The 15,501-nt window shown below is 41.5% G+C and overlaps 1 protein-coding gene across 1 annotated transcript; it reads right to left on the minus strand.

Annotated features, from left to right (window-relative positions):
• Positions 1-274: 274 nt before the first annotated feature.
• FNTA (farnesyltransferase, CAAX box, alpha) lies at positions 275-13,711 on the minus strand. Its single transcript, XM_038125244.1, has 9 exons — positions 13,523-13,711; positions 12,721-12,806; positions 12,054-12,168; positions 11,093-11,197; positions 10,244-10,370; positions 9,757-9,905; positions 6,277-6,339; positions 5,602-5,773; positions 275-4,102 (listed from the first exon to the last, which is right to left on the minus strand). The coding sequence occupies exons 1-9, from the start codon at positions 13,666-13,668 to the stop codon at positions 3,971-3,973; spliced, it is 1,095 nt and encodes a 364-aa protein (XP_037981172.1). The 5' UTR covers positions 13,669-13,711; the 3' UTR covers positions 275-3,970.
• Positions 13,712-15,501: the final 1,790 nt, after the last annotated feature.

Below are 15,501 nucleotides of genomic sequence, written 5' to 3' on the forward strand. Positions count from 1 at the left end.
AGTGATTAGAAATCTCCCTGCTTCCTTTTTGGAGAATATTGCCACTACAGAAGGTCCAGCTGAACGACATACTCCTAGTCTGCCTCAGCACAACCAGACAGCATCTAATAGAAGCACATTATGCTAGCAGTGGTTTTGTACTGAATAGATTAGGAAGGACTCACAAACTGTTTTGTCACCTAAGTTGTAAAGACAAAAAGATGGAAGTCAATAACGGCTTATTAAGACAGGGCTACAGCAAGGCAAGAATATCAGCTTCTGATGAAAGCAAGCATAGGACATGATTTCACACTTTATTAATGCTCCATACTCCACTGAGTGTTCCAGTTACACTGATTTACAAGGGAGAGTTGTATCAGTAGTTTTCCCTTTAGACACAAGTCTTCAATAATAAAATTGTACACAAGAGTCACATCATTACACACAGTAACAGTAAATTTTCTTGTACAAATGAACCTATTGGGACAACTAACTGTGATGTTTGCTCTGATCAAATGTAGTCAGTACCAATGCCTACAGGTTAAAGTCATCTCTAACTTCCTACTCTAAGATCCTTCTCTCTACAGGTCATCCATTTTGTCAAGCTCCTTCTTCCACCAGAAACATTTTGTCTTGGATGCATTAAAATTCAAGGTTTGGTGGCTTCACTTGCAACCTGGCTGGGCAGCCATCATTTTGCCAGCTCTGACGGCTCAGTATTTTTGTGTATGGTTGGTTGATCAGCAGAAAATTGAGGTGCCTTTGCAAGAGAATTTGAAAGCTTCCTTGCGATTCAGGTGACAGTAAATATAAACATTTGAAAGAAGGAACACTTCTGTTTCAACAGTGATTTTTTTGATTCTCGTTTAAGCAGAACTCCAGGATCCAGCGGATTTTTTTTCTCTAGGATTTACATGATTTGTTCAGTTTCATGTTTGTTCTACATAAGACAAGGTATTTTTTCCATTAAAAATATGCATTTGATTATTTATTGGTAAATGGAGCTCAGAAGCAGTATTATCTTTCTGTGTACCACTATGCTTGCACAACCAGTTGTCCTGGTTCAGGGCAAATTTGGGAGAGAACCCCCAAAGCAGTTCCTCTAGAAAAGCAAATTCAATTGGCCCCTCCCCCAACTGGTTCAGGAGAAAATACTTCCTTGGAGAAAAGTGGAAAAAATTGTTTATTAAACAATAAAACCTAAACAATATTAAACAATAAAACCTCTTGCTGCTCCAAAAGAGATGGCAAACTCAGAAAAGTCCCCTCCCTGGGCTGCAGTTCAGCTCACTCAGTCTCTCATCAGTCCCTCTGGTGCTGGAAATGCTGCAGCTCAAGCCTGGCCTGGTGGGCCACAGGTGCGAGCTGCCAGTGCTCTGCTGGGTGTTCAGTCCAGAGCAGGTTTAAACAGGTCCAAAGAAAAGGGGAAAAAAAAAACCCACAGTCCAAAGAACTTCTTTGCCTCAGCTAGCTGAAACTAACTATAACAAAGGAGAGCTCTGTCCCGCTGTCTGTTCATCTGCAGACAACACAGTCCAGGAGCAGGCATGTGGAGGAGTGAGTGCAGGGTCTGAAAACAAGCTGCGTGCTTCTTCTCTCCCTCCTTCACTCTCTGGAACAAGTCTTAAAGGTGCCAAACTTAGTATTCAGCATAAACAGAGCAGACGATTGGGGATAAAAGCATTATATAGTCGACCCAGGACACCAGTATAAAACCCTACCAACTCTGTTAGAATCAACATCATTACTTACAGACATCATTTTCAAGAATGAGAAGACCATAGGTTGACCATATCCCCAAAAAGGTTTTGTCAGAGGAATCCTACCTACTCTTGCCACTAAGAAGTCTATATAGCTAAATCTAAGCTCTTGCCTCAACCCACAAGTGACTGAGATAACATCCCAAAATACACTCTCCCTGTGGACACTCTTCATCAATCTTACCTTGTAATGACTTATTGCTGAAATTTATGCTAATGTCTGTCTATAAAGAATACTCTGCTTTTTTCCAAGTGTCCTCTGAATTTTATGAAAGACACAGGAAAGTATTAATACCATATGCAGAGGAAAAATCCTGTTCCCTCTTCATTGATGATGTCTATTTAAAGGATTGTATTTGACTGTTTCATCTTTCTGAGCTATCTTGACTCACAGAGGCAAATACATTACTTTGTCCTGAAGACCTTGAACACCCTGGCTGGCTGTTCCGTACTCCATATTTAGTACAGTTCAATTAGGAACAACTCATAGGGGTAGAAACACACTTTTTGCTTTGTACTGGGGTTTCAAATATAATAAAAAACCCCCAAACATGTGAAAAAAAAAGAATAAAAAAAAAGAATCCCCCAGGTTAACCAATCTCCCAAAATTTGAAGTCCTTGTCTGTTTTGAATGTTCATTTGAAAAAACACCAAAATGTTTTCTCTACTGCTGAGAAAGCAGCAAAACCACTACAAAATTACATAGCTTTTGTATATCAATTCCATTCCCTGTGAGTTGTTTTGAATTTCAAGAGTGCATTGAATTAAAGAATTTTGAGCGTTAAAAAATAATCTCCACTATTGTTTAATCACAGTTAACACCTTTTAATGTTTAGTGTCAGAAAGACTGCATATTATGGAATAAACACCAGCATTTGTTTGTTCCCTCTATGATAGTTTCCAATAAAATATTTCGTATCAGACAAACATTCCAGAAGAACACAGTTTACAGTAACTATTTGCTGAAAACAGGGTAGATGCATTTTTCTGGTACAGGTATAGACCTTCCCCAGGATCCTCAAAGCATTTTTCCTGTCTGTGCAGGGAAGAATTCAGGGCTCCACTGAATATATCAGGTGCACTGAAAGTTTTTGGGATAAGAATATCCCAGTGCAAAAGACATCTCAAAGCAATAGAATCCAATACTTATATACAGGAATATTTTACTTCTATTAGTATCTGAAAAAATCAAACTATGTGCTTACAAGGACCAAAAGGAACACATTAAAAAATCAGACAAATGCTCTAAGTTATCTATTTTTATTACAAAATTACGCTTGGTTGCATACAACAGCATAGGCTGACAGTGTTACACAGCTGCTCCCACCTAAGGTTACAACTGCAGTGCCTACTTGCACTAATCAGGTTACTCTATATCCCCTATAGTTAAGTTACCTGCAGTCACTACTGCAGCAAACTCATAAGACAGTGTTAGGAACCACAAGTGGGTAAGCTACGACGTGAGACATTGTTTTAGTGCTTCACAGAGTTGTAGAGTAACTTATGTTGGGAAAAGCCTCTAAGATCAAGGCCTACCATTGTGGTGTTTGTGAGGTCCCCAGGATGAGGGAAGAGATGAGAATCTGACTCCATATTCTCAGAAGGCTGATTTATTATTTTATGATGTTATATTATATTAAAAGAATGCTATACTAAACTATACTAAAGAAACAGAGAAAAGGATACATCAGAAGGCTTAACAAGAATGATTAAAAAAACCCATCAGAGCCTCAACACAGCTGGACAGTGATTGGTCATTAAATCAACACAATTCACATGGAACCAATCAAAGATGCACCTGTTGGTAAACAATGTCCAGACCCCTTTCCAAAGCAATCAGATAATTATTGTTTACATTTCTCTCTGAGGCTTCTCAGCTTCCCAGGAGAAGAATCCTGGGCAAAGAGGATTTTTCAGAAAATATCAAGGTGACATGATATTTTCTGAAATATACCATTAACTGAGCACTGTCAATGTAATAGGTATACATTTATGTATTTTTAGTTAGGAACTAAAACCTTTACCTGGTACATTTTAATAATTAAGCTTTAATACATTTTTTGACTGCAGCTAGAGCCATCAACAGTAGCAGCAGCAACTCAGGACGATACAGCAGTCTGCATTCCTCTTCCATTGCAATACTTACAAATGACTTCGAACTTGTTGATGACCCTACTCAGTACAGCTTTAGAACAGCTTGAGAGTTTAACACTGTTTTCTTCCGTCTCCAGTTACTGCTCTTTATCTGTCACTGTGCTGCTCTGTTCAGTGCCTGAACTGTGCTTGCTCTTAAGGGACCTTCCAATGTATCTCCAGTACTCTTTTCGGATGGTGTCTTTTTCTTTAGCCAGAATTTCACACAACTATGAAAGAAAAAGGAGACTGGAGTATTAAACCAAAAAGCTTACAGAATCCTTAATTATAAAATGCATACAACATGTATTTCAAATAGTGTTAGAAATATGTTCCTCTGCAACATTTGTTTTATTAATGGGATTTGTAACTGTTTAATGACATCAAACTGATGACAACCTCAGTTGATAGCCAACCAATCTGACACTGCACAAAAATCCCCCCAGGCCCATTTCAGTTGTAGGAGTTCCCTTTGACTCATTTCCATGCCTACCACTCATCATCCATGCCAGCCTAATGCACCCTAATGTGTAGTAAATGTGTAGTAGAGAATACTATACTTCTTGAGAACCTCAAATGTCTTTTAACCAACAGGCCGTAAACCACTTAATTCCAAACACTAGCAGATCATCCTGCTCTTGAATCTTCAATACTCTTGATGGACTGACAGGAGATCTTTTATTTCTGTTTTTTGCTTCAGCAGACTGTCCCAAGAAGGTTCTCCATGCAAGTCAGTAACCCTCTCTCATGCAACATTAAGAGTTGGTGCAGATACTTCTACATGTTTGGGTTTTTAAAAAATTTTGATCTGGGTAAGCAGCACAGTAGAAGTCAATACTACTTATAGGACAAGCTGTATAAATTTTACACAGTCTGAACACTACAAATGTTTTAGCAAATTCCCTTTTATTATGCAGATGACATTGACTTATTCAGTGAAATGGAGTTAAGAAATAAAGAGCTTTGATGTCTAAAAAGAGAAGTCAAAATCAGTGAAATACTATAAAGGGACCAACTCCACTTGTTTACAAACAGGTCCTGGAACACAACAATGGAAAAGTGCTGAGAAAGAACAATGTTGGAACACAAAGACTCCAGGTGAAACTGCAGATCTAGTAACATCAAGTTTCAGTCAGTCCCACAGTGAATGGAGTGTTCTTGTAAAAACTACACTACAAACTAAGGAACAGCCAAGTATGAAACTCTGGGAGATACACAACATTGCCAGAAGTAATTTATGCTCTGTAGGAAGTAGTGCCTGACATTTCTTACTGATAGCCCAGTGCCTGCTGGCCATAAGCTAATTCTGTCAACTCTCTTAGAAAGAGCTAAGAAGGGCCAAGGGAGCTCAATTGAGGTTGTTTGGACATGGATATTCTGAGAAAAAGTCATTAACCTACAGAGAAGAGAGTGAGTTAATGCTACAAAGTAAACATTGAAAACTCCTCAATTGTTCAAACATCTTCTTTCTTCTGCAGGTAGTATTAGAGACCTTCCTTCACCACCATATGAAGAAAATTTAAGAGTAATTTAATAACTGGCTTGTTATTATTTATATTTAAATTAATGAGATCCTCGTGATTGTCTTGTGTTAAACTCTTCATACAGCCCTCATGATTAAAAACTGACCTGTTCTATTTATGAAAATCAATCTCATTTTGTCAAGCTATAAAACCAGACAGGAATAGGTAGCTTCCCTGAGAAGAAAAACCAAGCTTTCAAAACGTACCTCCAATGCCTTGTTCAGTGTTTCTTCCTTGTTAGAGCACTGGTTTTCTAGCATATCTTCATATATGTCCACAAGAAAGGCAATCAGATAGGGTGAACTGTGACTGGGCTGTAAATTCAACAGTTCCTCCAGCAGATTTGGATATTTAGAAAGACCACGATCCTGTAGAATCCTAGAAGAGAGATTAATAGGCTTGACACATAACAATGGGAAATCTGGTGTGAATAATTGCATTTTTGTTATGATTCCTTTACTTGGAGATTAGGTTTGAAATCAGGCTGCAAATACAAGTAACTCAGAAAGTAAGCAGCATGCAGCACTAGTATAGCCTCATGTTATAGTAAGCTGGTATAGTTTTTGTTCAACTGAACAGGAATTAGACTGAAAGCATGTTAGTTATTTCCTATCTATGCTTTTTAACACAGTAACATTACAGGTCAAGTTTTTAAAAGCATAAGAAGTACCTGTAGTCCTTCCATAAGAACTACAGGGCCAGAAGCTTAGTGAAAAGTTACAGAGAAATTAGGTTAGAATATAATAACCCTTTGTGACAATATTTGCATGCCTGCTTAAGCACACTACACTAGAACAAAAAGCAAAATGTTATTTTTAATTAAGAAGTAGGCATCAGACACCTTCCACAGATTCTTTGCCTCATGGAGAAATACACCTCACCCTTTTAAGTAGTTCCAAGCACTCTCATTATGTGGCACTGCTGTGATCATCTCAAGAGTGTACCTGCAAGAAAAAGGTAATAGGTCATGAATGAAACTGATAACAATGCAGTTAGAAATTACCTGAATGTGCTCAGAAGCTTCCAAATGCATCTCTCTAGCCTATACTTCACTCTTTTTGCAGATCATCTTACCTGGGTAGATCAAAAACGGCTCACAATATAATCACCAGGAGTCCCAAAGAGGCAGACACTATTTTTAAGGTTTAAGTGTTCAATTTGCTGGAATTTATACAATAATGAGTAAGTTCTCAAAATTATTAGCAAAACCACTGAGAAAACAACATAATACACTCTCCTGGTATGCTAAAGGAGTAACTTATATCTTGATGCTCAGAAATGGCAAGGGGCTGAAAATGGCCAGAGTAACTGACCTCTGTTAATATGACTACAAATGGTATGTTTGGTACCTATCTGCAGAACTTTTTTCATCAGGCGGCTCTCAAGCAAATGCACAGAAAGGCAGAGCTTGAGCTTTCAGCTCACACTGCCTTCTGCAGCATTTCCATGAAAGCAGCAGTAAGGCAATGCTGTAAAAGCAAAGCAACAAAAGGCACCTCCGATACAGCCACCAAAGCCACATTTCATCTACACAAAGCAGATTTATCTTCTGGCTTTTCCCAGCATAACCAGGCATTCTGATGATTTTCAGAGGCTGCAGATAGAGGAGTATCTGATATAGCAGGAGTACTAAAAAAATATCCACAATTGTAACTGTTTTTAAACATTCTGCAGTCACTATGACAAAGAACAAGTTTATAAAACCAACCAGCAGTTCTATAATGACATCTGGGAAGTCTTAATCTTAACCAGTCTGGTTCTTAAGATGGTACCCAATTATCTTGAGAAGATCAGGAAAAGATGTCCAGTCTAAACTCTGGAGATAAAAAGTTGAAGATATACAAGTCTAAGTCATGGAAATGGTTCAGATTCACCAATCTACTGGAAGGTTATAAACTGGAAGAGAAGTAAAACTTCTAGAAGGTTGCAAAGACAACCATGGAAGATGGTGAGGGCTGGCATCCTCTATGAATAATGTACAAAAACATTCAGAGATTCAGTCTTTCTTCTGAAAAATAACTCTATAAAAATTGCAGTATCTTAATTGCTTCTTCACTTTTAACACGTATCTTCTCATAACCATCAAACCTAATCAACAGTCTGAGATGAGAAATCCACATGAAGAGGCTTCTCTTACCACCAGGGTGTCGTGGTTTGAGAGGAAATGAGTTTTTGGGAGGTGGTAGTGGTCAAACCAATAGGTGCCCAGATGTGGATATTGGCACCTGGTTTGACCATTGAGGATATGGATCCGCCTCTGAAAACACAGGGGTTAAAAGCGAGAGCTCCCAGGGCATTGCCCTCTTGGTTCCGGTGGATGGAAGAGTTCAGACCTCCCCTGCCCAGCTTCGGGCTGGGCGGGGGAGGTAGGCCGGAGCCATGGGCCGGAGACGGGAGGCGATGGCTTGGATAAGAGTGAGTTCCCCACAGAGACGGAGGGGTGGAGGAACTCAGAGAAGCAGTGGGCAGCCCCCCCTCCTCGGGAGAGAGAGAGTGAGAGAGAGGTGCCAGTGCTATCTTGAACTTGATAGCACCGGCCGGGCCGAGGCAATGGGAACCGTGCCCAGTGAAGAGTGCAGAACTGGTGTGGGAGTTCGTAATGAGCAGAGACTGTGATTTTAACCCTTCTGCGGAAGGTGGAAACCTGGCAAATGCTGATCCTCCGGGAGTCGAAGGAGAGAGAGACGGATGAGAGGAAATATAAAAGGTGAGAGAGCGGTGCAAGTGAAGAACGACGGAGAGAAGCTGAGGAAATCCTAGGTGGAGGAGATGATAGAGTGGCTTTTGGCTGGACTCTTTCTTGTATAGCCATGAGCAGAATCTTTCCTGTAATACAGAGACTGCATTTTAGGGGGAGGCGGCACCAAGGAGTGATGGTGAGACCCCTCGGCCCCAGGGGGTGAAATATTGGGGGGGACTGGTGTCCCGAACAGGAGGAGGCGGCGCCAAGGAGTGATGTGAGCGGAGACGACAGGTGATGAGTAATGGTGAGACCCCTCGGCCCCAGGGGGTGAAATATTGGGGGGGACTGGTGTCCCAAAACAGTGAGAGACTGTCGTTCTCTTCTGGAACTGGGCATTCTTGAAAGGGAAACCCTAAAAGCAGCTCTGGTCCATGTGCAGTGGTGAGAGCACTGAACATGGAAGGAAGAAGTCACGACGTGCAGTTGTTGAGTGACGGGGATTGGCCTGTGGCACAAGGGGGGGCTCTTCTCTCCTTGATGAAATGAGAGGTGATTGTCGGAAGGGTGGAGATGGACTGTGTTGATTATTTGAAGAGTGTGATGGACTGGATAAAGAACTGAGGTTTTGTGTCATTCTGTGAGAATTGAGTGGGAGGAGGAGGAATGTTTGACAGGTTTCCATTCTGCTCTGTGTGTTCATTGTATAAGTGTGTGATAATAAAGTTTTTTCCCTTTTGTTTACAAGTGGAGGCCTGCTTTGCTCTGTCTCTGATCACATCTCACAGCAGACACCAGGGGAGGATGGGTTTTCATGGGGGCACTGGCATTGGGCCAGCGTCAAACCATGACACAGGGGTAGTAAAATATGTCTAGAAGCCCAATTTGTCTTCAGCTACAAACATGCAACCTAGAAACAGTGAGCACAAAACTCTTTTTTCCTGGAAACTAGCCATCTCACAGAGGCAATTCTTTTTGTGCCAACCACATACTCCTGAAAGAGTTTTTTCCAGCTGCATCAAATTCCTCACAAAAGGCAACTCCTCTTCCTACAACCCATGTCCCTGTATTGGGTTTACATGTTTTTTTGGTAGTGGGGTGTGGCTACAGGGGTGACTTCTGTGAGAAGCTGCCAGAAGCTTCTTCCGTGTCCATCAGAGCAGTCCCTGGTGGCTCCAAGGATAGATGTGCCATTGGCCAAGGCTGGGCCTATTAGAAATTATGGTAACACCTCTGTGGTAACATATTTAAGAGAAAAAACAAAGGTGCACAGTTTTATTTGCTGCAGACACTAAGGTCAGGGAAGGAGGAGGAGGACGGAGGTGCTCCAGGCACCTGAGCTGAAGAGCGCCTCTTTCCAAACTTTCTACGAGTAGAATACTAATGAACAGCACAACAGTGTCACAGATCTTCTGTAGCTTGTCTGACTATAACTAGTACACCATAAACCCCAAAGTTTTGTTTGCACAATAAACAGCAGACCAGGAAAACCAATTCATGACAGTAGCTTGCCCAAGGTAAGAAGATCTTGCTTCAGTCTGACACTTGATCTGCTAACCATGAGTGTTAGTCCCAGAAGTAAATAAAAATCAGGAAACAAAGCCCACGGGGGCTGTGAAAGTAATCCTTTGCTTTCATGTAATGGAGGCTGTTTAATATGAGCTTGAATACCATTACTAACCGGACTTCTCTGTCTAGGACTGCTGGGTCATCATAGCCAGTGGTGTTGAAAATGACGAAGTGCCGTTGGTTCCAAACAGAGTTGTTTCTCACATCTTCTCTCAAAAGCTGGTCCACGTAGTCCAGTTCATTGTCCCATAATTTGAACTCCTACAGAAAGGGAAGGGAGATGGAGTATCACAATCAAAAGTTTTTATTTTTTTAAATACATTCTTGATCTTAAGTTGCCTGAACATCAGATAGAGCCCTTTTTTTAAGAAATCAACAGAAAGTTAAAAAAAAAGAGTACAGGTAAACTAGGAACATGCTACACTACTCAGTGGTACACAATGGTATTAGCTCATCATTAAATTCACACACACAACAGTAAGTAGACAACAATCCAGTTCTTTGAACTAATTTCCTAAAAGACAAGCTTACAGCTAACCTCTGCCACACATTTAAAATGCAGGTTATTCAAAGAATCAAGAGTTCTGTGGATACAATACCTGAATAACCCATTGTCTGTGTTGCCAGGCATGGTAATTTTTGGCATCTTGGTTAAGAATGTCAGCTATGAACTCAAGCTCTCTGGATGGATCCTGCAGCCACTCAACCAGCATCCGTCTGTGATGCCTAGTGACAAGCGGAACAAAGTCTAATTTTTTTTGGTCAGAGTGTGTTCTATAAAACAGCAGCTTATAGCAAGTGCACCACTTAGGGAAAAAAAACCCACTAGTTAAATACTTCAAATTAAGCATACCAGAACATTTCACTTGGCTCTGAGAAACGCATGACGCATATTTATATTATAAAAAATCCCAACCCCACATACACAATGGCCAATCATCTCATTTTAGACAAGTAATTCTCACCTCAAACAACATAGTTTCACATCATGATCAAAGTCTTCAGCGGAGTAAAGTTTTCTACTACTACATAATTTCTCTAGCAGTAACAATACTGCTCTTTTGCCTATTCCCAATAATTTTGGAAAAAACCCAACAACAGCCAGGCAAACTCCAAAACACAATAAAAGAAAAAATACTAATTTCTATGTGTCTTCTTGGTTGCCTTTTCACAAGTTTGGGGTTTGGGTTTTTTTTTGGTGGGTTTTTTTTTGTTTGTTTTGTTTGTTTATTTTGTTTTTGTTTTTTTACCTGTCAGACTTATTTTGGCAGTCTACAAATTGAAATTAACAAGAAAACAACACCTGCTTAGCATGTCATAATCGTATGCTTAGAATAAATATCTGAAAGGAGCTTTGACATGACACAACTCCACTTTACAAATATTTGTTTACAAAACAAATATTATCTGCAAAAACATTAAGAACAGAAAAGAAAGCACAATTTTACCAGACTTGGTAGTTCTTTGGCTGATCTTCAATGATAGCTGTAATGTACTTAAGTTCCTCATGGAGATCCTTTCCCAAAGACTGCAGGAGGACTCTCCGGAAATGCCTGTATAAAAGTCAAGCATTTGAACACTGCAAAAGGACTTTCCTAAAATTCACAGAGAAGAACATGGAATCACCTTTGTTCACAGTTCTTGTAAATGATATTGGGCTAAAACCAGAGCAAAAAGCTAAAACGAATGCAAAATCCTTAACCACATATCTAGTTCTGTTAAAGGACATTCAATTATTGAACAGCAGAGAACTAGAATATGACTGGTTGCAACAGTACATTATCTAAGATTGTAACAGTCATGTTCATGTAAACCTGTACCCATGGTAGTTTTCTGTCACAAAACCTAAGATTTCTATGCTTGAAACAATGCAAACTTTCTGATTTTATGGATATTAATGGAATGAAGATGTACAAGAGGTAGTTGTTAGCTTGTGAGTAAGAGGCTATTCTCTGAATTTCAGAAATTCACTGTTCATTTATTACCTAACTTGTCAGATCTTTTAAAATGCACAAAGTACTAGTAGTTTATAATTAATAGTAAATACATTAATTATTTGCCATCATGTTTTTATGCCTCTTCTCAAAGTCAACTGAGGGCATCTTTAGCATTTTGCCATAGACACATTATCAGGCAAGTAATCTAATTTTAAACAGCAAAGTCCTTTTCGTGGCTAACCCTGACCTTGACTGATAATATCCTTAGAGCCAAATGAATAAAAACCACTGAATCAAAATGAGGCATGGGAAGCACTGAACAAAGGCTTTCTTTGGAAACTGCCTGGAAAGCTACTCTATCTACTCTGTGTAAATTCAACTAGGCATGCCCTAATTCAACTAACAAAACATTAAAGACATAAAAGGTAGGCAGTCAAATGACCACAGAAATAATCCCAAGATTACTACATACCATACTGTGTAGTTTGCAGCATTTAACTCAATGGCATCTGCTGTTAACTTGAAAGCTCTTTCACTTCTCTCATCCCGCTGCAGAACAGCCCGGAAGTAATCATAGACATCTCGGACTAAATAAGAGAACAGCATCTTAGCCAATGGCCTGCACAGGGGGTAAGGTTAATAATCCTTTGAAATTGCTTCCTATTTTCTGTGCTCTAAATACACCTCTGTAAAATGAATCATACCTATCGATCTGAAAGCATTTTCCACTGAGACCTGTGCAGGATATTAGCACACCACAAAGCTGCACAAGGATGTTAGAAAAGCACTGTCAGAATAATAGTCAAAACAATCATAAAAGGTCTGTGCTGCTTACTCACACTACTTCACCAGCTGCAAGAACTTCGTGTTTTGCTTCCACATGTGGGCTGCAAATGCTTTGTGACATGAACCACGCTGTCTGCTGTATTACCTCCTACGCCATAGCATTCTAAAGGAAAACCTTGCCTATTAACACCTCAAGTGAAGATTCAGTTTCAAAGATGCTTGGTGAAAATACCACACACAAGCACCGTAAGACAATGAATTAATTTCTTCACAGTATCACTCTAGAAAATGTTATGCAAAACATGAAGTCTTGTTACAACAATGGTTAAGGGCAGAGTATATTTAAGACTTACATTTTTCACTGTAGATGATCTGAACAACAGGATTTGGCCCATCATTTTGAGGAACAGGTTCAATATCGGCCCATTCCTTCCTGTCCCTGTAAATAAATGTTTTTGTGTTTTCAATGCTTCTAAATAGCACAAAATGCTACTCAAACCATGACACGCGTGAACCTGTGTCCAGTAACACATCCTTGCTCTGAACAGTCCCTACTATTTTAGCTACATTATTGTCTGTAACACAGACCAGCATATAAATATGTAAAGGTATATAAGAATATGTCCTTCAACATAAGAAGGACATGGAAGTGTTGGAGCAGAGCAGGGCCACGATGTTGAAAAGAGGACTGGACCACCTTTACAAAGACAAACGGAAAAAGCTGGGACTGTGCAGCCTAAAGAAGACAAGGCTGTGTGAAGACCTCAGTGGCCTTCCAGTATTTAAAGGGGACCTAAAAGGTAGCTGGAAAGGGATTTTCTGTCATAAACTGTCATGATGGGACAAAAAGTAATGGGTAAAAACTGAGAGAGGGAAAATTTAGGTTAGACATTGGGAAGAAATTCTTTGACTGTAAAGGTGGTGAGACACTGCACCAGGCTGCTCAGAGAAGCTGCATATGCACCAGCCCTGCCAGTGTTCAAAGCCATGCTGGATAAAGCCTTGGGCAACCCGATACAGTGAAAGGTGTCCCTGCCCCTCCCAGAAGCTCCCCACTCCTCCAGCCCCAGCTCCGCCACTCCGCGCCCCCCACCCCGTGCCCTGCCGTGCCGCGAGGGTCCGGTCCGGCCCGGCCCCGCGCCGCCGCAGCCGTACCTGTACAACACGTAGCCGGCATCTTCCCCCTCCTCCTCCTCCTCCAGCAGCTGTCCGAAGCCGCCCTCCGGCTCGCTGCTGCCGCCCTCCACGTCCCCCTCTGGCTGCAGTTCCACCACCGCCGCTGCCCTCCCGTCCGCCGCCATCGCTCCACCGCTGCTTCCGGGACCCGGCTGCACCACAAAGGCGGGCGCGGAGCGGCGGCGCGGCTCGACAGCGCCGCCCCTGGCGCGGAGGGCGCGTGTGGCGCGTCCCAGGAAGGCGCCTGCTGCCTTCCTTCCCTCCCTCCCTCCGCCAGGGAAGCGCCCGCCGGGCTTCGTCACGAGAGCTCACTCAGGGGAGGGAAAACAAGGCCTGGCGCCATCTTAGGCGCGGATGGTCTGACCGGACAAGGCAGAGGAATTTGGCCACTGCAAAAAAAGTGAAACTGGAGAAGGTTTTGAAACAGCCGCCCTTGACGAGTGGGAGAAATTGGAGAAGACAGCAGACCCAGCAGGAGCTGGGCATGTTTAGCCTGGAGAAAAGGAGGCTCAGGGGTGACCTTGTCACTCTTCCGCTGCCTGAAAGGAGGCTGTAGCCACGTGGGAATTGGCCTCTGCTCCCAGGCAGCCAGTGACAGGACACAGTCTCACACTGCACCAGGAGAGGTTCAGGGTGGACATCAGGAGGAATTCCTTCCCAGAAAAGGTGATTAGACATTGATATGGACTAGCCAGGGTAGACTGGGCCACAGTCTAGCTGACAAGATGGATGATCTCAGAGGTCTTTTCCAGCCTAAATGATTCTGTGATCCCCTGATGTGCTGTAGGTCAGCAGGACAAAGTAGCTGAGGACAGTCGCTAGAGCAGCTGATACAGTGTAGGGGTTTGTAATCTAGGGCATTTTGAGATGCATTAGCATTGAGAGAATTTGAAGAAAGGTGGAGCATGTGCAGTTGCAAGGGCTGTGCATACATTTGCATCTGCACTGTATTCTCAGGGAGGTGGGAAATCATTCCATATGTGGTGGAAATTGTTAAAGTCTTTAATTTTGAGCTGCTGTGTGTTTCACGTGTTCTACAATGATTTTATGGAAAGAAGAATGGTGCCACAGTGACAATGAGGGAGTATGCACAGCTGCAAAGTGAGACAAAAGATCCAGAACAAGGAAGAATCAGGCCCCCAGGTGGTTCTTGTGTCAATAAGCAGCTTTGTCTCCTTTGGGAAGTCACTTGAACTCTGTGCTTTCCTTGTCTCCCTGCCTTTTCTTCTGCCCTGTTTTATTCTGAGGACTTCATTTGTTGCTGCCAGGATGTTCGTACAGTGACTCTTTGGAGTGCATAGTGTGGTCACTGCTTCTGGGTGTTGCAGTAATATAGACTATACTAATGTAATGGAGGATAAAAACCAGAGAAATCTACTGAAATGCTACTTTGATTAACAGGACTGTGAATACAACAGAAAGGGAATGGGCATATCTAGAGACACAGAGGATACCCAGCAGGACCTAAGAGAAAGAAAAATGTTCTCAAGTGCAGAATAATAAAAAAAGAGAGGAAGAACAAACAGCCATAAAAAGAATCAAAGTGTATTAAAAACAGATCAGACGAAATGTGTACACATGAATGAGAGAAACCTCAAACACTACAGTAAGTCCTGTTTGTAAGAGATGGAGCAGAAAGAAAAGCTGTTGTTCCTGACCCATGGAAAGACAAGTTGCATTGCAACTTTGTTAGGTACCAGCAGCTCTCCATGGACAGGGGTCACCACAAAACACAGATCTTTAAGAAATCTGGTTTATTAGCTCTGCTATTTGAGCAACAGTTTTGGGTTTTTGGTCATTTTCATCCAGAATTCCTACGTGATGATTTGGCCCTGCCATTACTTATGCTGGTATCATCTTTACCAGCTATTTAACATGGATTACAGACAAACCGAATCCTGCAATAAGAGCTTATTTCCTCAGAGTGGCATAACAGGACAAGAAACAAAAGTGAGTCT

This window comes from Motacilla alba, chromosome Z (genome assembly GCF_015832195.1).
Source record: "Motacilla alba alba isolate MOTALB_02 chromosome Z, Motacilla_alba_V1.0_pri, whole genome shotgun sequence".
NCBI classification, from domain to species: domain Eukaryota; kingdom Metazoa; phylum Chordata; class Aves; order Passeriformes; family Motacillidae; genus Motacilla; species Motacilla alba.